Here is a 22,504-nt window from a genome sequence, read left to right as displayed (position 1 = left end):
ATAGGAAAATGCAACCGAAACAAAGATTTAAGTCACTAAATGTTTTGATGTAAAATCAATTATTCAGACACAGAAGACAACTTCACCTCAAACCGTTGTTTATTTACGCAAATTCTTCTCCCTCACAGGGTAACATGATATTCTTTTTTTCTAGAAAACTTAAGTCCTTGTCACTGCTGTGAAGGGGCGGGGTGGTGGAGCTGGCTGCTGTGATTGGTCAGCAGGGACAAGGCGTGCTGGTGTCCTGCTTCATCGTCAGTCCTTTACTCAGCAGGAACGCTTCCTGTTTCGGTTCCCGCCCAAGGAACTTCCTCAGCATCTCAGAGGCGTCCTCGGAGCCGCCGGGTCCCAGGATGAACTTCCTGTAGTCCAGACCCACCTGCAGAACCAATCAGGAGGCAGGGATTAACAGTCAGATTAGGGCCGGGACTTTAGCGCGTTAATTAAGATTAATTAATTACACAAAAAATAACGCATTAAACATTTTTTACGCATTTTTGCGCCGCGGAACGTTTCTCACTGGATGAGTTTCAGGGGGACCGATTATACTGGAGCACCAACTAGCGTTCATGACTTCAGACAACAACAAACCACAGTGAACATGAACGAAGAAGCTGACGAGACCGTGTCGGGTGGCCCCGTGAATGGGAAATCTTATTATAATAAACACACGGATGGAAGCGTCGATAAGAGCATGGTTGTGTGCAAGCTGTGCAACAAGGAATTCACATCGAGCCTCAAGTATCACCTCAACGCAAAACAATTAGCAGCTAGCGTGGACGTTACAAGGACCCACACCCAACCCACACTGCACCAGATGACTGGTTTAAGGACCAGGGTAACTAAGTCCACGTCTGAAAAAATAACCAATGTTCTGAATGTACTTGAAAGTATTGGTCTACTTAAAAAAACATAGTTTACAGAAGGTCTACTTACCTATAGGCTACCTGAATTTCTGAAAGTACTATATTTCTAAATATGCTATTGCTACACTGGAATTGGTTGAACAAAAATAAAAATCCATGTGAAAAAAATGACTTCTCACTGTTCTCAGGTCAAATATTTATATGTATAATATATGCGATTAATTTCGATTAATTAATTAATTACAAAGCCTCTAATTAATTAGATCAATATTTTTAATCGAGTCCCGGCCCTAATTAATATATATATATATATATGACCCTGTGGATCAATGCAGTTGTTCAACACTTGGGTAAATTTACTTGTTATAGTTCCGTCAGACCCCCTCAGTTAGTTTATGAGAAATCAGCTGACATATCCGTACCCATCATATATTTCACACGCTGACTGTTCGCTCCTCATGAACGTCTAACATTACTTTAAATTCGTCTCCTCACTGACCTTCGGGTTCATGATTCCCTCCAGTTTGAAGCGGGCGAAGAACATATCCATGGAGAACACCTCGCTCCACAGGTAACCGTAGTACTGAGCGTCGTAACCGCCGGCCAGGTGGCCGAAGGTCGCCGGCATGTTGGTTCCTGCAGCAGAGGTACGGAGCCAAAGGTCAGGGGGATCAGAGGTAGAGAGCGGTAAGGGTGAAGTATAGAGGCTTTACTATTTCAACTGTCCAACAGAGAATTTTTAAAGGGGGTAAACACCCCCCCTGGATATTTCCCCTCTGGATATTTCAGACAGTTAAGGGTAATCTAAAAAGTGGGCCAATATAGAATAATCATACAAATTGGTCTGGGTGCAGTAAGATTTTCTTAAACAAGCGTCACATGATTGGCCGCCACACCAAATCCAGGTTGAGTGATACTTGGTAACTTCCATTTGGAGTACGACTTCTCAAGGCTAATTGGCCAAGACTCATGACGTCACATCAAAGATGTTTTACTGTGAAGATCACCTTTTGTCCTCGTCTCACTCCAACCTTAGGAACGCTGAGAAGTTATTTGATAAAATAATTTGCAGAACATTCTACTACTGTTTATAATGCATTTAACCCTCGACTTATTTCTTTAATGGACTTGTATAAAAGGGAATGAAGTCCTCCATGTAATAAGATACAGATTACAGATATTAACAATCCCTTTTCTGTCTAGTAAAGATGGTTCTGCAACGTATTACAGGAATTATATTTTAGGAGCATCATCATGGTAACCAGAGGGGAAAAAAAGACTTTTTTGTTCTCTTCAAGTGCAGAAAATAAAGCATTTGAAAGGCTACCTGGGGATGCAGGGATTCCCAGAACTTCTTGACAGAGGCGCCCGTACTCCTCTGCGGCGTCCAGTCCGTTCCTGGTGTGCAGAGCCTGGTCCACCTTAGCAAGAACGATCTGCCTCAAGTTAAACAGACCTGCGGGAGAGTCACAGCCGAGGTCAACGCATAGGGTCTCAACCTAAAACACAGCTATCGATGCCGAGCGGTGCCACTTCCTGTGCGGTACCCACCGGTGTTGGCGAGGCGGGACTTGATGAGTTTGTCGAGCAGCTCCTCTGGGATGGCGTTGCCGGTCTTGTAGTGCTTGGACATCCTCTGCAGGGGCTCCCTCTCCCAGACCCAGTTCTCCAACATCTGAGACGGCGCCTCCACAAAGTCTCGCTCCACGTGAGTCCCGCTGAACATGGCGTAGTCCGCCTGCAAGCCCATGCACACTCAGAAACCAGCTTACAGTACACAGACTGTCGGATCCTTTCACACTTCTGCCGTCAATAAACCCTGAACTGGGGTCCTTTTCAACTTTAGGTATCCACCTACAGAACTTAACAACCATTTGTAAAGAAGCCTTTCTACCAACAAAAGCACAAAGGACCGTATAGAGTGTCAGGATGGACACGGTGGTACCTTGGCACACAGCTGGTGCATGACGTGTCCGAACTCGTGGAAGTACGTCTCCACCTCGTCGTGCTGCAGGAGCGATGGGGCATCGGCCGTCGGCTTGCTGAAGTTGGCCACCATGGCCGCCACAGACATCTGACGCGTGCCGTCAGGCAGCAGACAGCCGGGCTGCAGGCCGAAGCAGGCGGCGTGGCCGTACTTTCCCTCCCTGTTGGGGGACAGGTGTGAGGGGAGACACTGAGGACACCTGGACACTCCCACACAGGAAGACAATTGAGCCAGAGATGGTGGACGCAGGAGGGAGGGAGAAGGATGTAGAGCAGGGAGGTGGAGATGGTGGAGGAACTAAGACGATTGAGGTGGTAGGGAGGAGGAAGAGGGGACAATGAGATGGAAGAGGAGGATAAGAGATTACAGAGGCAGACCACTAGGAGGGGAAGCACAAAGAAGAGGAGGGAAGGAAGTGGTAAGAGTGGAGGAAACGTGGATATCACCCCGAAACAGAGCTGTCTGCTGCCCTGTCCTCACCTGGGGAAGAGGTCCAGGTAGAACTGGCCGACCACCTGACCACTGCTGCGGTCCTTCACACAGTACAGAGTGACGTCCGGGTGCCACACGGACGGTCCGTCCACCAACTCAAAGGACAGACCCAGCAGCTCCTGGTAGATGTCCAACAGGCCCTGAGTCACCACCTCCATGGGGAAGTACTCCTTCAACAGGTTCTGATCCACTGCGTACTGAGTCTCCTCCACCTGACAAGAGGAGGAGGAGGAGTGAGGGGGGGGGAGAGAAGGAGAGGAGAAACAGGAGAAAAGAAAAAAAGTCAAAAGTTGAGGAAGAGGGAGAAGATGGAAAAGAAATTAATAGATTTCAATATCAAAGATAATTATAGTAATTTGACTAATTGGCCATCAACTTGTTTTTCCTTTTAAACTTGTTCATTTAGAATCTTTAAATTACATTACATGTCATTACGCTTTCATCCAAAAGCGACTTACAATAAGTGCATTTCAACTATAATGATACAAACTTAGAAGAACAAAAAACAAGAAAGTGCAATTTTATTAAATAAGCTGATTTTGTTGTTATAAAAAAGCCATTTAAAGTACAGTTTAAATGCTACAATTTGTTATTCTTTTTAGTCAAAAATGAAACTCAATGTTCACATCGAATGTGTTCTGTGGATCATGATTCTGAAAGGAGCCTCAGTGGAGGAGGACTGGTCTCTCACCTGGGTCATGAAGTAGCGCGTGTCCCAGGCGTGCAACTCTCCGTTGGAGGGAAGACTCCTCTTCTGGCACTCCTTCTCCTTCAGTTTGACCATAACAGCACGCTCCTCGTCGCCCAGAGGCTTCAGCTTACGGGCCAGCTCCTCTAAAACGGCACACGCGAGTCAGAAGGGGGGAGTCACAGAAAAAAGGGAGATCTTCCTCTCAGCGAGGGACTGTTTGACCTTTGAAATGAGCTCAATGGGTGTTTGTCAAATCCACATGTGTTTAGTCCTGTTTTTAATAACCTCCCTCTACAGGTTGTCATGCAAATTGCAGGCAGAACATCAGAGACACTCACCCAAGAAGCCGGCCACCTTCCTCCCAGACTTGGCCATGTTCATCTCCAGGACAAAGTCGGCGTGTGTGGTGAAGCCCAGCATGGCGCTTTTCTGAGCCCGGAGCTCCACCAGCTCCCTCAGGATGGCAGAGTTCTCCTGAACACACACAGAGAGGGGAAGGCCTTTTCACAGGATGATCGCAGCTCCCTGATCAGGTTTGTCCACACCTCAGACGTCTGATGTCACGGCGCTGCCACATTAACTATTAGAACACAGTGTTGAGCACAACTGATGAGAGAACAGCCAACCCGTGTGTTGAATTGCGTGGTTTGACGGCAATTGGAAAAACTGCTAATTGGAAGGTATTGGACATAATCGGACAGTTATTTCCGAAGACACAATGCTCAGTGTTTTTGAGCTGATAGAAATATGTTGTGCAGGTGCAAGGGGGAGCGTTAATCTCATCGAGTCGTCTGGCTTCTCTTCTCCAGTGAATCAGGACTGGTCTATTCCCAGAGAGGAGTATTACACATTTACTTCCCGCCTCACCTCTTTGCAGCGGGAGTTGAAGGCCTCCTCCAGCTTCCGACGGGTCTCTGGGACAAAGCATTTCTTCATGGTGGGGAAGTAATGAGGATACTTCAGGGTGACCTTCAGCAACTCTCCCTCCTTCTCCAAGGAGCCAAGGAAGTCCTCTGGGAGGCCGCCTGGAAGCGACAGCAGCACATGTGTTAACAGGCGGAGAGAGGCGGACCAGGCATACCTGCTCACTAGAGGTGGTGAGGCTCCTGTGAGACCGACTCAAACCTGCAGAACGATACGTATTCTGATGGCAGACTCCAGAAATGTTTCCGATAACACCAGACAAAGTCGATAGATTTGTCGCTTTTCATAAAACTATGTTATATGTAGAGTTTGGAAAGTGTCAAGTCTCAGGTTTAGTGAGAGTCGGCAAGACTAATTTGGAGTGAAAGGATGAAAAGTTGGAGAGGAAATCATTTAACGCTGATTGGCCAAGGCTCGTCACATCAAAGAAGATCAATTGCGAAGATCACGACATCACCTCGTCTCACTCCAGTCTCTCAAATGCCCCTCCCCCAAATAAAAACTCTTTGGATCTACACAAGTCACGTGGATGACCTATTTTGATTTAAAAACTGCTAATTTTGCCATAAATCGACAAGTTTGCAGGGACGGGACCAGGTGGGGCGGTCTGAGGACTCACCCAGCTCGTCCCTGGTGAAGGACAGACTGGTCGTGTCCTCGTTCAGGTTCTTGTTAAAGTCAATGCAGAGGTTGCTCAGCTTCTTCTTGATGGTCTTAATCTCCTGCAACAGCGTAGCCAAATATTTACATCTGATAGCACATGGAGTTTAAAAACCCACATTCGTAGCATTAAAAAACATATCACACATAGTGATTTTATTAATAAAGCACACTCCTCTCATAAGGGTCCATAACAAGAACAGCTGGAGAGAGCGTTGTTCCTCTGTGAAGTCTCCCAGTCAGAACAGAGTGTGATAGGAAGGAAGCAGTGTCCACCTCTTGTGTCTCTCTGGACAAGTGGAGGCCGTTCCTCCTCCCCAGCTTGATCAGTCGCTCCATGTAACGCTTGGACTCTGCAGTGAGGCTGCTGCCATCCACCTTCTTCTGTAGACACAAACAAAAAAGGCTGGATGAGAAGAGGAAAGCATAGAAGAAAATAGGTCCACGGGATGCAGATTCTGGATTTTCTCTTTTGACTGTCAAGAAGCGGCTGCTGATTTCTGCAGCTTCACTATCTTGATATTTAACCATACATGAAATTTGGCTAAAACATCAGAGAGGACTGGTCCGGCTGTTTCAAATCATTAGTTGATATTTGTTTTCCTCCCGCTTAGATCTCTTTTGTTGGCATTTTGCTCATCCTGAATCCAGCTCTCTGTGGGCTTCACCTCAAACTGTAATTAAACTCAACCGCCCCATGTGCTGCTGGGAGCTCGGGAACACGGGTCCCGTTGAGTCTTATTCCTCAGGTATTTTTTTCTCTCTCCATCTGTCCATCAGCTCACCTCCAGGGCGACAATCCTCAGGTACACGTCCTCCCTCATGCTCATCTCCACATCGAACTCGGATAGGCGCTTATCGGCGTCGGTGCTGGCCGTTCGGACCTCCTTGCTGGAGGAGACGTGCTGCGGGAAGTCCAACATGTTCCTTTGGACTGAGATACGGGGGCGGGGGGGGGGGGGGGGGTCACACACACATACAACACAGCAGCGTCAGTCAGTTTAGTGGATTTCGTGCACATCATTACAGGATCTACATTTTTTTTCTCTTGTTCTTTAAAACCTCAAATATTACCGTCACAATGAGCGATCCAAAGGGATGTCGGCTTAAAATACACATAATTTAAAAGAACTACAGGACATCTAAAGTTAAGCTTTGTTAGACTCGCTGGTGCCCTGGCCAGAATACAATGTAATGATGTAATGATTGCATTGAGTCGGTCGTACCTTCTTTTGCTTTACACACAAACATGTCAGTAAGAGTTCAGTGATGAAAGCTTGATGGACATATCTAAGGATTTCACAAAGGCAGCCAATCAGTTCTTAGATGCTTTAGAAACGGGGCGTCTTAAAGATAGACATTGAAGTAAATTCTTTGCAACTCATTTCATGTTTGTTCCTAAAGCATGTAAAACTTTCTTTACAGGGCGTGTAATAAAAGGTGATGAAGTTGTCCGTGAACGTGAGGTATACAGATACGTAGTGGAGGTTGGTTTATCTTTCGTAACTAGAATCAAGCATCTTAATTGAATTGAGCTTTTGACCTGCTAAATTTCTTAATTCGGACGTATTCTTTTTTACATCATATCTTTTTTGTGCAACCTTCCCCCGGTGCAGCAGCAGCACGCTGGAGGCCTTTTCAGCTGGCTCCACACTAACTCGGCTCTCCATTGTCGCAGCAGCAGCTGGTTCAGCTGCTTTCTCTGCAAACCGCTGACGAGCCTTTGCCATCAGGCACTGATTCTGCCAACGCAGAGCTTAAGTGCAGAGTCCACAATGGGCTGCCGACTGTGTGGTCAGGCTCGTGCTGCGTTCCAGATCGATTTTCTTTCAGGTTCATCACGTGTCAATGGAGCAGAAATATCTGGAAGGCTAAATTTAAAAGGTAACCTTTTGAAAGCTCTGTAAACCAGGGACGCTAATCTTTTACTTTAACTCTGATGTGTTCTATATTCCTCCTCATGTTCAAACTCAAACCAACAAAGAATATATTTACTGACAAAAAAACCCTGCTGTTATTATCTATTAGAGTCCCTTATCACGCTGAACTACAGCACTTAATGTGGATCAATCCGCCCCTGAAATTAGTCGACAAAAAAAGCACTATTTCTATTTGTGTTTGATAAGAACTACAGAGACCAGCTACAGGACTCCCGCTAAAACTATATTTTTCTTCATTTCTTTTTGAGATTATTTTAGGCTGCCGGGTACGAGTGGATCAACCTGAAAACATCAGTCTAATGTATAAGAAAAAAAAAAAAAGTTAAAGTGTTCAAGTGTTTATACGGTCACGTGTCAATATTAGAGAATATTATTTGTCACATTTATACGACAGCTCTCGAGTTTCGTTTTTATATATTATACGTTTTTTTTACTTTACGTATTATGTGCAGAAGTTGTTAACGTACAATGTCACATTAAGTCAGTAAATACAGCAACTCTAAACAACTTTCCCAATTACTGGCTATGAAAAAAAAAAATAGGGTCATCATCTGAACTGTGCTACATCATCGGTAGAGAAAGGCCACTGATTGGTGGACACTGACCGGTGTACTCCACCTCCACGTCAGCGAGGGCCTTCAGCGTGTTCTCGAAGGTGACGCTGTCGAGGGCCAGCGCTCCGACGGCGTCGTACACGGTCTTGGTGTTGACGATGAGCTCCTCGGAGAGCTGCTGGATCTGCTCGGGGTTCAGGTCCCAACGGAGCCGGTTCTCTGCGCAGACCGGCACCGCAGGTCCAGACACCACCTCACCTGGGACCGGACACAAAGGGACAGGTCAGTGCCAGATAATAATAATAATAATAATAATAATAATAAAATAACAAAAACAATTACTTTTTAGCCAGAAAGTTTCAATGTTTGAAACACATTAACAAATGTTAATCATTTGGTTTTTGATTTGTGCTGGTAGAGGTATTTTGGATTGACGCTCTCTTATTGATTTATTGAAGTCACGATTGCAGCAGGTGCAACAAAGAAAGTGGAGTGGCATTAGGCATGAAGGCAAAAGTTTTTCTACCATGTGACAGAATGTGTTTTTCATGTATTTTGCTTTGCTGCGTAAAATGAACACAAAATGAAAAGATTGAACAATCTTGTGTCATTCGTGTTATCACAATAGACAATGATGTTATTATCTATTACAGATATATTGTACATTGTAATTGTATTTATTTTATATTTGTATAATTTCATTTGTATGACGCTTGATAACGCCAGTCAGCGGTTACACCAAATTTGAATGATATAAATTGACAAAAGAAATATCACAAACTACGCTGTCAGTGTGAAATTGGTTAACAACAGATCCATGGCTCAATGAATGAGCACAGTGAGCTAACATGCTAACGTTAGCTAAAGATAGAGCACCATAATTAATATAGACTGCAGAGAAACGCGCTACCATTAAAACTCAGCGGGGTTATTTATTTAATTAAGTTTTTATGACGATAAACTCCACTGAGAGTTAATAATACTCCATTCGAATAGTAGATTGTAATCAATGGACAGGTAACAGCCCAAACGTCACAGCACAGCCGCTCAGCTAACGGTAGCTAACAGTGACGCTAAAACTAGCCCCGACACTCAAAGTAAACGATCTCAGGGACAGTCAGAGACCGACAAGTGACCACGATTCAATCACGTTAAAAACATCAGGCCGTTACTCACCTGTCGGCCCCATAGTTCAAGTATTGAGTGAAGCTTCGGTACGTTGTGTGGTGAACGTAACTGTCAGGCGGCAGTGTGCAGGACGAGGAGGCTGCACCGGAAGAAGAATGAAAGGCACGGTCCAACATTTCAAAATAAAGCCCAACATTTCTCTCTTCAGTGACACCGAAACAAATGTTTTTTAATCGGATATGTACAGTATCATCTGACGTTGTGGAATAGGTGTACAAAAGTTATTACTATTAAGATGTACTTGCCAAAAGTATCCATTATGTAGATTGGCCCATAACAATGTATATTATATTATACTATATCAAATGAAACATACATGCTTACATACATACATATCTATAATATACATTACACATTAGATGGCATTTAGCTGACGCTTTTATCCAAAGCAGCTTACAATAAGTGCATTTCAACCATAGAGAAGGCCAAGAAACAAGAAAGTGCAATTTCATCAAATAAGCCAATTTAGAACTCACTATAGATAAGAGCCATAGATATAGATAAGTACAATTTAACTGCTACAATTTGTTATTGATTTTAGTCCAGGTATAATCTGAAGAGGTGTGTCTTTAGTTTGGAAAGGCTCTCTGTAGTCCTGATGCCATCAGAGAGCTCGTTCCACCATTTAGGAGCCAGGACAGCAAAGAGTTGTGATCTAGTCAGGTGTTTTTCTCTCAGAGAGGGAGGAACAAGCAGCTTGGCAGACGCAGAGCGGAGTGTGCGGGTTGGGATGTAGAGTTTGACCAGGTCCAGGATGTAGACTGGACCCGATCCATTCACAGCATGGTACGTGAGCACCAATGTTTTGAACTGGATGCGGGCAGCCACTGGTAACCAGTAAAGAGAGCGGAGAAGGGGAGTATTGCATCATCTATACCATGAATTTTCATATTAATTAATCAGGTTCTAATCAATACATACCTTGCACTTTGCATTAAGGTTGACTTGGGTTTTTTCTGCAAAGTAGCATGGTAATTCCTCTTCTCCTGGGGATCAATAAAGTCTTGAAGTAAATAATGATTAATGATGTATATTTTAATTGTATTTATAAGAATCTGCAGAGTAATTACACATTTAGATAAAAGTGGTGCCGTAAAAAGTTCAATGTTTTCATCTAAACTGTGATGGAGTAGAAATAGGAAGTAGTCTAAACAACCACGGAGCATTTTCCATAAATGTACCACAATGGAATAAGTTTGGGGCAAAAGGAAAACGTGATTGAAAATGCCCCATGATTAAGATTGAAACTGCAGTAGCCAAATAGACAACTATCATCAATCCCATATTTGATTTAATAACCTAAATACGCAAATAACTAGACCTACAACATATACTCACCAGTCACTCGATTAGGTGCAGCTGTTCAATGGCTCAATGGTTAACACCTATTGCTAATCAGCCAATCACATGTCCGCATCTCAATGCATGGAGGCATGTAGATGACGTGAAGACAACTTGCTGAAGTTCATCAGAATGGGGAAGAAGGGGGATTTAAGTGACTCAGAACGTGGTTGTCGGTGCCAGACGGGCTGGTCTGAGTACGTCACAAACTGCTGATCTACTGGGATGCTCACCGACGACCATTTCCAGGGTTTACAGGGGATGGTCCAAAAAGAGAAAATAGTGGACGAAAATGCCTTGTTGACGTACGTCGTCAGAGGAGAATGGGAAGACTGGTTGGAGTTGGGAGACTATTATAAAAACGTTGCTTGGTCTGACAAGTCTCACTTTCAGCTAAATATTCAGATGGTGGTGTCAGAATGTGGTGTAAAAACAACATGAAAGCGTGAATCCATCCAGCCTTGGATCAACGCTTCAGGCTGCTGGTGTAATGGTGTGGGGGATATTTTCTCGGCACACTTTGGGCCCCTTAGTACCCATTGAGCATTGTTTAAATGCTGCAGCCTACCTGGGTGTTGTTGTTAACCATGTCCATCCCTTTATGACCACAGTGTACCTTCTTCTGCTGGCCACTTCAGCCTGGATAATGCACCGTGCCAGAAAGCTCATAAGTCACATTTCACTCCAAAAGAGCACCGTTGGGATGTTGTGGAACAGGAGATTTGCTTCATAGATGTGCAGCCGACCGATCTGCAGCAACTGCGTGATGCTATCGTGTCGATATGGACCAACATCTTTGAGATTTAGTATGACACTAAAAACTAAGGAAGTTCTGAAGGCAAAAGGGGGTCCAACCTTCTACTAGGAAGGGGTACCTAAAGTGGCCGGTGAGTGTAGAATGTGTTTTTCTTTTGTATTTTTTGTTTAAAAAATCACTTCGCTATACAGAAAATATGTGTTCCATCATAACATCTCTTAATTCAATATATAAAAATGACCAATATACATAGTTGTTTGGCATTTTACATTTACTTTAAAATATATTTATCAGCTGTTTTTCCAGCTGGTACGTTACACCGGAAACGCGCTACCTCACCGGCGCCCACGCATGACGACGTAACTCTGCGTCAAGCTAACTAGCTAGCTGAATGACGGCTAGGATTACTCGAAGGAGAGGAGCTAACGTCCATCTATCAGTTACCAGGCTCATCAACAACTGAAACACAGCGGCAGCTGGTAGGTAAAATGCATCGCTCTGCCCTCGTGTCCGACGAGGCAACATGGCCTTCTTGTACGTCAGCACCCATGCAGTAAACGGAAAGGTGTCGGCTACCTCGCTAGCTGTTAGCGTGGTGCCGTTGTAACGTTAGTTGATATCACGTCACGCCAAGCCCCTTTTAAAACTCATGACCTGGCTTTTTTGGTAAAACTAACCTTACATGCCTTCTGGAGTAGAAATTGAGCAAATTACGTCATGCATTTTAAAACTCATGTTCGGCGTACACCAAAGACACCAATGTATGCTCAAATGAATGCTGTTAAGACTTTTAATGGCGTGTTTTCCCATTATCATCGCAAGGGAAATGCGATGTGTGACGCCAAGTGTCAATCTGTTGAGCTCTTTTGCTGTCCGATAAGACAACTGTTCAGAAAAATGTACTTAAAAGATAAGGGTACGTAATCTCATATCCAACACCAGTTTCTGCTGCTGATAAGCAAAGCAGCGTTAAACTGCCAGGACTTTGATATAAAACGTCCCACGGTTAGCTAGCGTTAAATGTCTAACGCCATCAGTTGTCAGCTTGTTTTAGTATGTTTAAGTATAAGCTGTTTGCAATGCTAAGACAGTTATTCCACGTTAGACTTACTCCAAGTTTCTAGAATATTCTACATGCTAATGCTAAAGGAGGCTAACGTTAGCTATGACGAGAACAACAGTGCGCCTGTGTGTAACATTGTGATGGGAAGGAGGAAATATTGGGATTCTTAACCGTAAGGAAAAGCTCCTAAATATAAAAAAATACATGCACATGCATGACTCCTAATACAAGTCATGCATGGAAAACATTATGCATATTTAAGTTTAAAATGTTCTCCTTGTGCAGTTTAAAGTACAGATACCTGAAATATACAACTTGAGCAATTGTAAGACTCCACGACTGGAATTAAGTAAATCTAATTTAGAAGTCTAATTGATAAAAGTATTTACAATGGGTTTTGTGTGCATGACAATTTGACATAATTTCCCTTCAACTTGTTGCTGTTTTGACTTTACAGGGTCTCTCCCCCACAGTGACCACAGTCTGAGCTTCCGCCGCTATGACGGACAACAAGCGCCTCGCTTTCTCCATCCTCCAGTTCCTCCATGACCAACTTCAGTCAGGGAGTCTGACCTCAGGCGCCCAGGAGAGTCTGGAAGGTGAGTTCCACGTGCAAAAAGGGGAGAATACATTACTAAAATCCGAAGACTATGTCATTTTATGGATTTACCATTTCATTATGTCAGAGTATGATTGTAAACAATTTATTCAGGAGTATCAACTAAAACCAATGTAAGCGGAAGAACTAGGGATTAGAAAGCCAATCAGGCTCATGTAAGAATATTGCGTATGCTATCCTGAATCCCTCTTTTCATTGTGGTGAGATCAATCCACAAACAATCGGAATCAAATTCTCTCTCCACAGTACAAAGATGTCGTAAAACGCTTGTTTCAACATGAGCTGATGAGATTTTGTCTTTAGGACATAGATTCAGATCGGTAGGAGTGTGACGAGCTGTTTGAAATACAGGAACCGAGTGAGACACCGTCTCAGTCTGATCTCTTTTTTTGACATTACGTTCTCCAAACTCAATTTATATCGATTGATCCATAGGTTTTACTGATCATCTTGATACTTTTAAATTAGATTAGACCTGAGGTATTTTTTTAAACAATACGTATAGTATCTACAGTGTTTTTTTCTGCCCAAACTCTGATGTATCATTCAAACTAATGGAGATCTGTTGGGTGTCATGGTATTTTGACTTGATGAATCATTCTGACTTTCAACTTTTCATAGTTCCCTCAGTGTGTTCACAAAGTGAGTTTGTGGTCCTGCAGTTGCTGTTCAGTGTTTGGAGACGGCATTTGAAATCTCGACCGACGACAAGACCCTCGCCGTCCCCATGACGTTACCGGAGATCTTCGCCTCAGCCACAAACAAGGTAAGAAAGCCTGTGTGGCTTTGACACAACAGTTGTAGGCCCTTTCGACCTGTTTTTGTGCACACAATTAAGTAATTCCTCCCGGGGTTGTCTGAATCCGGGTCTGTGTTTGTCTTTCAGTTTCCAGTCGATTCGCATGAAAACAACAACTCTGCTCCTCCACAACCTTCAAACTCCCTCACTGAGGAACAGAGAGAAGAGGCAGAGGCGCTTAAAACCGACGGTAGGATGACTCCTCCGAGGTCTGTCACAAAGAGGATTTGTCTTTTTAGACTGGTTCTTGTTGCGTTGTGGGTTTTGTCACAGATTTTATTTGTCACAAATGAGGGTTTACGTTGTCATCCGTAGGTAATGACCAAATGAAAGTGGAAAATTTTGCAGCCGCTGTTGAGTTTTACTCAAAGGCCATCGCCGTCAACCCTCAGAATGCCGTCTATTACTGCAACAGGTCAGTGCAATGGCTCTATGGGTTGTCTTTTTCTTCTTTACAATAGCATCCACATCATATCATTTTGAAACAATAAAAGTCCAGATACTGCTTGACTTTTGGATGAAAGTTGGTCAAGTGAAGTATGTAAATCTGTGTCATCGGATTTTATAAGAAAAAGGTCATTGAATTTCTAGCACTGAATATTTATGCATTGAAATAATGTATCTGAATGTTTTTCAACGTTAATATACTGTAAAAAATTCAACCGCAAGCAGCGCTGCAAGCGGTGCTCATCCAGACGCACTTCCTGCAGGAGTCAGTGAAAAAGCTTTGTATGGAAGTAAATCTGTGTCATCGGGGGTTGAATATTTTGGTGTGGCCAATCTCTTTCCTGTCTTTCTCTGAATTCCGTCATTGCAACCTGCACTCAAAGTCGTGGCATATCTTATTGTGCTTGTGCAGGGCTGCAGCGTACAGTAAACTAGCGAACTATGCAGGAGCGGTGCAGGACTGTGAACATGCCATCAGCATCGACCCAAACTACAGCAAAGCCTATGGGAGAATGGGGTAAGGAAAGCAGCTCATCATTGAATTTCAGTAGGAAGTCATCACCTGAAATGCAGCAGCTTTTTCATTTAAATGCACAATAATAAATAGAAGATATGTAATTTGATTTTGCAGATTCAATGATAGATTTGTGTTTTTCCTCCTTGAAAAATACAGAGGTCCACAACTGGAGTGTCCTGATCAAAGTACTGATGTGTTCTGTCATCTCACTGTTTCAGTTTGGCTCTGGCCAGCCTCAACAAACACACAGAAGCAGCAACTTACTATAAGAAAGCTCTGGAGCTCGACCCAGACAACGACACGTACAAAGCCAACCTGAAGATCGCAGAGGAGAAGATGGAAACGTCCAGCCCAGTAAGAACAGGATAGGACAGAAGTAGACGGCCTATTCTGAACCAGGGATGCTGTAATGAGTCCCTCCTTATATGCATCTCTTTTTCAGACAGCAGGGATGGGCGGAGTAGATCTGGCCGGTCTGCTCAGTAACCCCGGCTTCATGAACATGGTGAGAGCTCACAGTCTCTGCAGCGCAGAATGAAAAAAGTGGTTGTTGGTAGGATCCTGTTCAGAACGGCACAAGCCAATTTCAGTTATAGGTTAGGTATTTAGCGACATGGACCGGCCTCCTCCTCCTCATGCAAATTCCCTGTATTGTTGAATGAGTATCTTCATGACCATGGGTTTGCTGTACATGTTTTTGTTCAGACTTAATTGCCTTTATACCTTGACATTTATATATAACAGACAACCGTTGGGCCACAGTCTACAATTTGCTTTGTGGCAGAAACAATGCTGCAGTTTTGATACACTACACTCAACAGTTGCATCGTGTTTGAATTGAAGAGAACCAAATGTTACCAAGTCACGATCCACCGTCTACTTGACTCAGCGTGTTGCTGGGAACCCAAAGGAGAGCCAGATGGGATGCAGCTTATCACACATCATCAACAGGACTAGGCATGGACAGCTCTGTTTTGCCATGACGGATAAATTAACCCTTGGCAAAGTCAATGTACTTTTAAGAATTTTTTTGGTAGCAAGAATCCAAGCTCTTTACTATTAAAAAATTACGGTTTCAACCCCAAAAACCTATGAAAGCTCTCTGGTTGTAAACCAGCATGTTTTGGTCTGAAACACCTCTTTAGTATATAGTTTACTACAGCCACACTCAGTAGTGTGTTGGAGTAGTTAGAGGTTGGACACATTTCTCTTAATGTCTTCTCTGCACATCCTTTTGTACCTCTGTTCAATGAGCCCCTAAGACGATTTATGAAAGATCTAAACATCTGTCTCCCTGCAGGCGTCCTCTCTGATGACCAATCCTCAGGTTCAGCAGCTGTGAGTTGATTTTAGGTTTTCTCTGCAAATATCTTCCTCTTTGGCGTTTGTTTAAGGGTATTCTTCTCTTTCAGGATGTCGGGGATGATGTCAGGAGCATATGGTGGGATGCCAGGAGGAGCCAGTGGGGGAGGCGGAGGACTAGGTGGGGGGCTGGGAAACTTAGGCGGACTAGGAGGAGGATTAGGTGGACTAGGAGGAGGATTAGGTGGACTAGGAGGAGGATTAGGCGGACTAGGAGGAGGTCAAGCGGGGGGAGTAGGAGGAGGTCAAGCGGGGGGACTAGGAGGAGGACAAGGAGGCGGAATAGGTGCAGGAGTAGCAGGAAGTGCGGCGCCCTCCGGAGCCGGTGCTACAGGCGGAGATTTGTCAGGACTGATCCAGGCGTAAGTACCCGAGGGTCTCTTGGAGGGTTAATAACGTGTCGGGGGGTTGACAATGTCCTAATTACTGTTTTTGTTGCAGAGGTCAGCAGTTTGCTCAGCAGATGCAGCAGCAGAACCCTGAACTCATAGAACAGCTCAGGAGTCAGATCCGCAACCGAACGCCCAGCGCGGGAAACGAGGAGCAGCCGTGACACTGAGACATGGTAAACGTTCAACTTCATTGGTGACTAGAGCGGATTTCCCAGCGCTCTCACGTCTGTTGGCTCTGGTTTTTAACTTTCATGTTTGCAGCCATTAATGTGTCTTTTCCGGTCTCTGTTTCAGGTTTGTTTGTGGATGAGAAGAGCTGTTATGGATCATTTCTATCTCAAAGGACTAAAAAGAAGTTGTTTTTTTTTGTCCCCCCCCCAAACATCACTTAACAGCTGCTGCACGAGAGAACAAGGAGCTTCATCCGCTTCCTTCGGGAGCTACACCACCAAAAGAGAACCACTTCCCGCAGCTCTGTGTGGTTTTCATGAAACTGGTTCACCACCGTGGTACCAAACAGATTCATTCTACTACATCTGAATACATATAATGCTCTAATAGGAACATGGCTATTAAAACAGAGTTTAAAAACAGAAGCTTGAAATGTCTTCTTAAAACAACAGCTGGATTTCAAATGTTTTGTCCATTACCCTTTTCTGATCTTAGTTTGTGTGTGTGTGTGTGTGTGTGTGTGTGTCTGGGGAGGGGGAATACCTGAGTGTAGGGGTTAATTTTGCCTGCGTGTGTGTTTGTGTCTCGTTGTGATGAGGCAGAGAGCTTTCACAGTCCTCGCAATTAAAAAGAGCCTCTCAACCTTTTCTACTTTGCTCCTGTCTGATGATTGACGGTGTTCAGCCTTACCTTCCTTATCAGCAGCCTCACACAGTTTCACTGACTCAGCGGCATGAATCCACACTGAAGTGCTTTAGCCCAAAGGAACACGCTACTTTATCAGAGCCAAACAGTGTCCATGACTCCCATTCAAGTGGACCACAATCCGCTATCCTTTCGACTCCTTAATATATGAGGCAATATCTGTCTCGTCATATTTCACATCTTAATACTGTGAGCGGTGATGTTTTCGAGTGCTTTTCTTTTTAAGCTTGGTATGATGTTTTACTCGCAGCATGTGCACAGTGACTAAAAGATCAAATATAGATGCATGTTTTGAGGTGTCCCAGGTAAACATCATGGCTGTAGAGATCACCTGAATGGCTCCTATGGGTGAAGTATGTGATGTTCATATGATTAAAGTGATGAAGGTCAGTTTAACCCTTTAGCCTTTATATGCATCCGGTTTATTGTTTGCCAGTGCAACACCCGTCTGTGTAGAATGAAGGAAATTGTAAATGTATATATTAATGTATTTATAATGACACAAATACTATTCATTTGCAATGAGATGCTGAGACAGGTCCTTAACAATGATTGGTGTTATGATGGCAATGCTATCATGTGTCTTTTCTATTACGATAAAATGCATTAAATATGTATGATGGATAATGAAGTTAAAACACATTAATGTAAAGGGAGGAATAACATAAAATATTGAAACTGTAATTTTGTGTTTAATGGCCATTATCACAAGCTCCATAACACAACAGTAGTACAGATAGTTAATTCAGGTAAAATGTATGTATAAGGTAAAATATATTATTACCAAGTGATCCACACAATTTATAGATATTTAACAATTTGTTTATTAGTCGATTGACTTACAATTATCATCTTTTCTGATGGTTTAAGAAAGTTAATACTTTTATTCAAGAAACATGGGTCGCAAGAATCAGTGCAGGACTTTGACTTGTTAGTCATTATTTCTAACGCGGTATTTGTACCATTTAGTGAAGGACCGGCATTCACCAGAATGATTCACCTACGTCACTTAAATTCCAACCACTCAGCGCCCAGAGAACGCGTTACGTGGCTAAACGCGGAAGTACTCCAATACACCTGCTAAAGATGAGGGGAGGAAGACGTTTGGACAGGTAAACACGGTGACGTTGATTCATGATTTTGTAGTTTAGAATGTGTTTGTTAAGATGGAGTCACTGCTTCGACAAAAATACATCGATCTAAATAGCTCTTTCTGATACAGTGGTAGTGGTAGCTAAACAATTTAGCTGCCGGGGCTGGCTAATGATCGCTAGCTTAATGTTTGCAACACTTTGAAGTTAGCCGCCGTTAGCCCCAACACTAGCGGAAAAGCTTAAGTTTCTTTCTAACGGAAACGATCTAAATAACTGAAGAAGTCAGATGATAAAATACCTTAATATGTATGATTAAAGAGCGTACATATAACCGTAAGATACGAATAATAGATAACATTGTTATGAGTAATGCCCGTTGAGGTTTTACTGTGAAGGTCCTCACAGGAAGCTGTCTTGTTGCTTCACGTCGTTGGTCACCAGCAGCTACGACGTAAACAGAACTGATCATAAATGGTGATAAACAGTCAAACCACCAACCACAAACAACCACTTGTCGTTGCCAGGGATTTCATTTAACCTTAGTTCACCTTATTATACAATTAACAGTGTTTAAGTAGGCGGATGAGTTTAATGAGAATTATTTTCTCCATTAATCGATTGTTTGGTTTAATAAATAGTGTACGGCTCAACCTCCACCGCCAAATTTTGGCTTTTGTTGGGTTTATTCTGAACTTTCTGATGCAATAACGTCTCACAATGTCTCCGTCCGTCCCGTTGGAAGCAGCAGGGGAGTCCGAGCTGCAGCCATGCAGTGAAGCAGCCGAGTGGAGGTGTTTGTCATGAGGCTGTAGCGTTGGAGCTTAAGGATGGAAGTCTTGGTGGCCAAGCTGCTTGGCCTGCTGGGATTGTTTGTCCTCATGCTGGCAGGTATACTGGTCCCGGTGCGTCTCCTGTTGGCCGACCACGACAAGGCACACAGATACAGGCGATCTCTGTCTCTGTGTAACTCATTCGGAGGAGGCGTTTTCCTGGCAACGTGCTTCAACGCTCTGCTGCCGTCCGTCAGAGACAAGGTGACACACAAACACACACATTTAAGCATTATTAGCATGCATGTTTGGCTCCACATGTTCTGGAAGATTTCTGAACAAGCTGGAGGAATTCAGGTCAAGTATGATCTGTACTTGTCATGGATGCTCAACATCTGCGTTTCTCTTTGACTCAGCCACAACATCAGCGCTCTCTGAGTCTGTGACTTGGAAGCGCCAAAATACTTTTTCATCTGGAACTTTTGCCACATTTAGTTTATTTCAAGTAAATAATGGGTGCACGTGTGATCTGAACGCATGAATGATCCGATTGAATACAGAAAAATAGTTTTTCCTAGTTTTGACTTGAAAGGTGAGAATCAATGAAGGCCGGATCTCTCTGGATAAGTTTTGACCCGAGTTGATCCTCCTGTTGTGTTAACACTCCCCAGGTGGCCGACTTGTTCCAGCAGCTGAAGATCAGCAGCGACTACCCTCTGGCAGAGACGATGATGATGCTTGGCTTCTTCCTCACCGTGTTCGTGGAGCAGGCCATTCTCACCTTCCGGAGGGAGAAACCGTCGTTCATCGACCTGGAGACGTTTAACGCAGGCGGCTCTGAGGCCGGAAGCGACTCTGAGTACGACACGCCCTTCATCCCCTCTGCGCGGGCCTCGCCGGGAGACGATGGCAATCACCGCCCCCGCGGTCACAATCACGGGCACTTCAACCCCGCCGAGCTGGCCGGGGCGGGGCCTCTGCGCCTGGCCAGCCTGGTCCTGGCTCTGTCCGCTCACTCCGTGTTTGAGGGCCTGGCGCTCGGCCTGCAGGAAGACGGGGCCAAGCTGGGCAGCCTCTTCCTGGGCGTGGCCGTGCACGAGACGCTGGCCGCCGTGGCGCTCGGAGTGAGCGTGGCCAAAGCGTCGCTCGGCATGAAGGACGCCGCCAAGCTGGGGGTGACGGTCAGCCTAATGATCCCATTGGGCATCGTGGTGGGGTTGGGCATTGAGTCGACGCAGACGCTGGCGGGCAGCGTGGCGTCAGTGGTGCTGCAGGGACTCGCCGCCGGCACCTTCCTGTTCGTGACCTTCTTTGAGATTCTGTCGCGGGAGCTGGACGACAAACGGGACCGGCTGTTGAAAGTGCTCTTCCTCATCCTCGGCTACGCGGTGCTCGCCGTTCTCGTCTTCATCAAGTGGTGACACACATGAAGTTCTCCGACACACGCAGCAGTACCAAAGGAAAAGTCATAACTTCACAGGGGTGGCCTGGTCCAGCTGTGAGACAAACCAACATGTGAACCAATCAAACTATTTATTCTCCTCCGCTAAGTCTGTGAAATCCAGAAGCAAATGTAAAGCTGCAGAAACATTGTCCAGTGGTTCAACTTTACACCATGCAGCTGTGATGCACAGCTGGACTCTTAGACACTGTGACATCACTGCTGAGAGTAGTTACTGATGAAATTCGTATCATGAAACCTAAACCATGGAGTGCAGAAACCTTTCTTGCAGCTTCTCATTGTGTGTACCTCTGAGGGCCCCTCGCCCCCTCCAGCATGCTAAATGGGGCTAAATATGCTGAAATATTCAATTAACAATGTGAGACCTCGTTAACAAGGCAAAGTGTCCAGGGAAGAGAAAAACGGCTGACTTAAAACACTGTAAAGACGGCAAACTGTTGTCTGTAACATACAACTGTCAAACAATATATTATATATATATCAATTATCAATATATTCAATTATTTTTAAAAACTTTAATTTAATTCATCAATGAATATTTTTTACTAGTTTCCCCTCACATGAATAAAATGTTGCAAATCCCAAAATAAGCACAACATATTATCAAAAATAAATCCTAAATTCAAACTCTCATTTAAGTTATAACGATTTGCATCAAACTTGAAAGTATATTTAATATATTACCGGATGATTGATTAATTAATATATGAATCACTTCAATGTTGCAGCGGGTAAAGCTGGATCTAATTTGTTTAACTTATTATACTGTTGTGTTGGGGAATCTTTAGTAATAAAACTTTTATTTAGTTAATTATATAAATGTACCCCCTGATGTTGTGGAGAATAAAGTGGCATAAAATCTAAATGCTCAATTACCCGTTGCTTAGGTACAGTTCTTGTGTAAATTAGTTACTGCCAAAAGTGTGAGCTTTTGTGACTTTAGTTATTTATCAAACTTCTGTCTGTATAATTTCAGCCAATCACAGCCTTTCAAAGATACTAAACCTATATCTATGTACGTGTAATCATTATTTCTATGACTTTTTCACCGTAGATTGTTATCTTATTGTGATTCTGAACAGTTTTGTATTTATGATGTCACATCCCATAGTTTTCTTTGTGTTAGTTGAAATTAAACAGTATTATCATACTTCTTGTTTACAGTTTTTCAATTTGCACAGCCTTCACTTGATGGCTCTACTTCACACTCCCTTATGTGCACTCTGATGTTAATTACACATTACTTTGTTGTCACACAATGTTCAGTTGTTGCACCCAAATCGCAAAGCATCAACCTGCAACACACGATATTCAAACCTCTAAACATTCAAGTGTGTTGGGCAATCTGTGAGAGGAGGAGAAAGACGAGGGCAACAAGGAGGGGGACAAGCAAAAGGGGGTAGATGAGGACAAAGAGAAGGAAGAGGATGAGAAGAACACGGAGGAGGAAGAAAAGGAGACTGCCCTCTGTGGTAGAACATTTGCTCGGATTTTAATTTAGATGCCAACATGTTTATTTTCTTTCATGGCCATTAAAAGTTCTTATAGTTTAAGCTGGAGCTGCTAAATGGAGCTAAATGTGCTGCAATAATCAATTAGGAACGTGAGAATCTGTATAACACTGTATAACTGTACTGTATAGAGAAGTGAACCGGTGTGAGTAAGAAATAAACATCAAATTATTATTTTATTAAGAAAAAACA

General features: G+C 43.7%; 3 protein-coding genes across 7 annotated transcripts; 2 read left to right on the top strand and 1 right to left on the bottom strand.

Moving 5' to 3' along the window:
* Positions 1 to 81: 81 nt before the first annotated feature.
* thop1 (thimet oligopeptidase 1) lies at positions 82 to 9,428 on the bottom strand. 2 transcript variants are annotated; one of them, XM_037469052.2, is made up of 14 exons: positions 9,291 to 9,428; positions 8,166 to 8,372; positions 6,406 to 6,554; positions 5,897 to 6,001; positions 5,580 to 5,682; positions 4,904 to 5,061; positions 4,375 to 4,510; positions 4,037 to 4,179; positions 3,334 to 3,557; positions 2,812 to 3,013; positions 2,418 to 2,604; positions 2,194 to 2,322; positions 1,366 to 1,502; positions 82 to 379 (listed from the first exon to the last, which is right to left on the bottom strand). In XM_037469052.2, the coding sequence occupies exons 1-14, from the start codon at positions 9,301 to 9,303 to the stop codon at positions 218 to 220; spliced, it is 2,055 nt and encodes a 684-aa protein (XP_037324949.1). In that variant the 5' UTR covers positions 9,304 to 9,428; the 3' UTR covers positions 82 to 217. The 2 variants fall into 2 exon arrangements, with proteins under 2 accessions (XP_037324949.1, XP_037324948.1); XM_037469051.2 differs by having other exon boundaries at positions 5,897 to 6,004; positions 9,291 to 9,427.
* Positions 8,279 to 17,417, top strand: LOC119216331 (small glutamine-rich tetratricopeptide repeat-containing protein alpha-like). 4 transcript variants are annotated; one of them, XM_037469054.2, is made up of 12 exons: positions 8,279 to 8,396; positions 12,921 to 13,062; positions 13,745 to 13,848; positions 13,969 to 14,071; positions 14,197 to 14,296; positions 14,741 to 14,845; positions 15,064 to 15,199; positions 15,288 to 15,350; positions 16,146 to 16,183; positions 16,258 to 16,569; positions 16,649 to 16,772; positions 16,894 to 17,417. In XM_037469054.2, the coding sequence occupies exons 2-11, from the start codon at positions 12,963 to 12,965 to the stop codon at positions 16,758 to 16,760; spliced, it is 1,173 nt and encodes a 390-aa protein (XP_037324951.2). In that variant the 5' UTR covers positions 8,279 to 8,396; positions 12,921 to 12,962; the 3' UTR covers positions 16,761 to 16,772; positions 16,894 to 17,417. The 4 variants fall into 4 exon arrangements, with proteins under 4 accessions (XP_037324951.2, XP_037324953.2, XP_037324954.2 ...); XM_037469056.2 differs by lacking the exon at positions 8,279 to 8,396 and adding an exon at positions 11,723 to 11,879 and having other exon boundaries at positions 12,937 to 13,062; XM_037469057.2 differs by lacking the exon at positions 8,279 to 8,396 and adding an exon at positions 11,723 to 11,879 and having other exon boundaries at positions 16,995 to 17,417.
* Positions 17,418 to 18,482: 1,065 nt separating this feature from the next.
* On the top strand, positions 18,483 to 21,951 carry LOC119217020 (zinc transporter ZIP3-like). The gene is made up of 3 exons (XM_037470305.2): positions 18,483 to 18,587; positions 19,315 to 19,603; positions 20,011 to 21,951. The coding sequence occupies exons 2-3, from the start codon at positions 19,397 to 19,399 to the stop codon at positions 20,758 to 20,760; spliced, it is 957 nt and encodes a 318-aa protein (XP_037326202.1). The 5' UTR covers positions 18,483 to 18,587; positions 19,315 to 19,396; the 3' UTR covers positions 20,761 to 21,951.
* Positions 21,952 to 22,504: the final 553 nt, after the last annotated feature.

The sequence above is a fragment of the Pungitius pungitius genome, chromosome 7, assembly GCF_949316345.1.
Source record: "Pungitius pungitius chromosome 7, fPunPun2.1, whole genome shotgun sequence".
Taxonomy (NCBI): domain Eukaryota; kingdom Metazoa; phylum Chordata; class Actinopteri; order Perciformes; family Gasterosteidae; genus Pungitius; species Pungitius pungitius.
This window is presented reverse-complemented; position numbering and strand designations above follow the sequence as displayed.

Coding starts and splice junctions, on each gene's coding strand:
- thop1 (XM_037469051.2), bottom strand. Junction 4,511..4,903: donor TCAACTCCCGCTGCAAAGAG/GTGAGGCGGGAA, acceptor GTGTGTGTTCAG/GAGAACTCTGCCATCCTGAG. Junction 2,323..2,417: donor GTCCCGCCTCGCCAACACCG/GTGGGTACCGCA, acceptor ACTCTCCCGCAG/GTCTGTTTAACTTGAGGCAG.
- LOC119216331 (XM_037469054.2), top strand. CDS start 12,963: ATGACGGACAACAAGCGCCTCGCTTTCTCCATCCTCCAGTTCCTCCAT. Junction 13,063..13,744: donor CGCCCAGGAGAGTCTGGAAG/GTGAGTTCCACG, acceptor GTGGTCCTGCAG/TTGCTGTTCAGTGTTTGGAG. Junction 15,200..15,287: donor AGATGGAAACGTCCAGCCCA/GTAAGAACAGGA, acceptor TCTCTTTTTCAG/ACAGCAGGGATGGGCGGAGT.
- LOC119217020 (XM_037470305.2), top strand. CDS start 19,397: ATGGAAGTCTTGGTGGCCAAGCTGCTTGGCCTGCTGGGATTGTTTGTC. Junction 19,604..20,010: donor TGCCGTCCGTCAGAGACAAG/GTGACACACAAA, acceptor AACACTCCCCAG/GTGGCCGACTTGTTCCAGCA.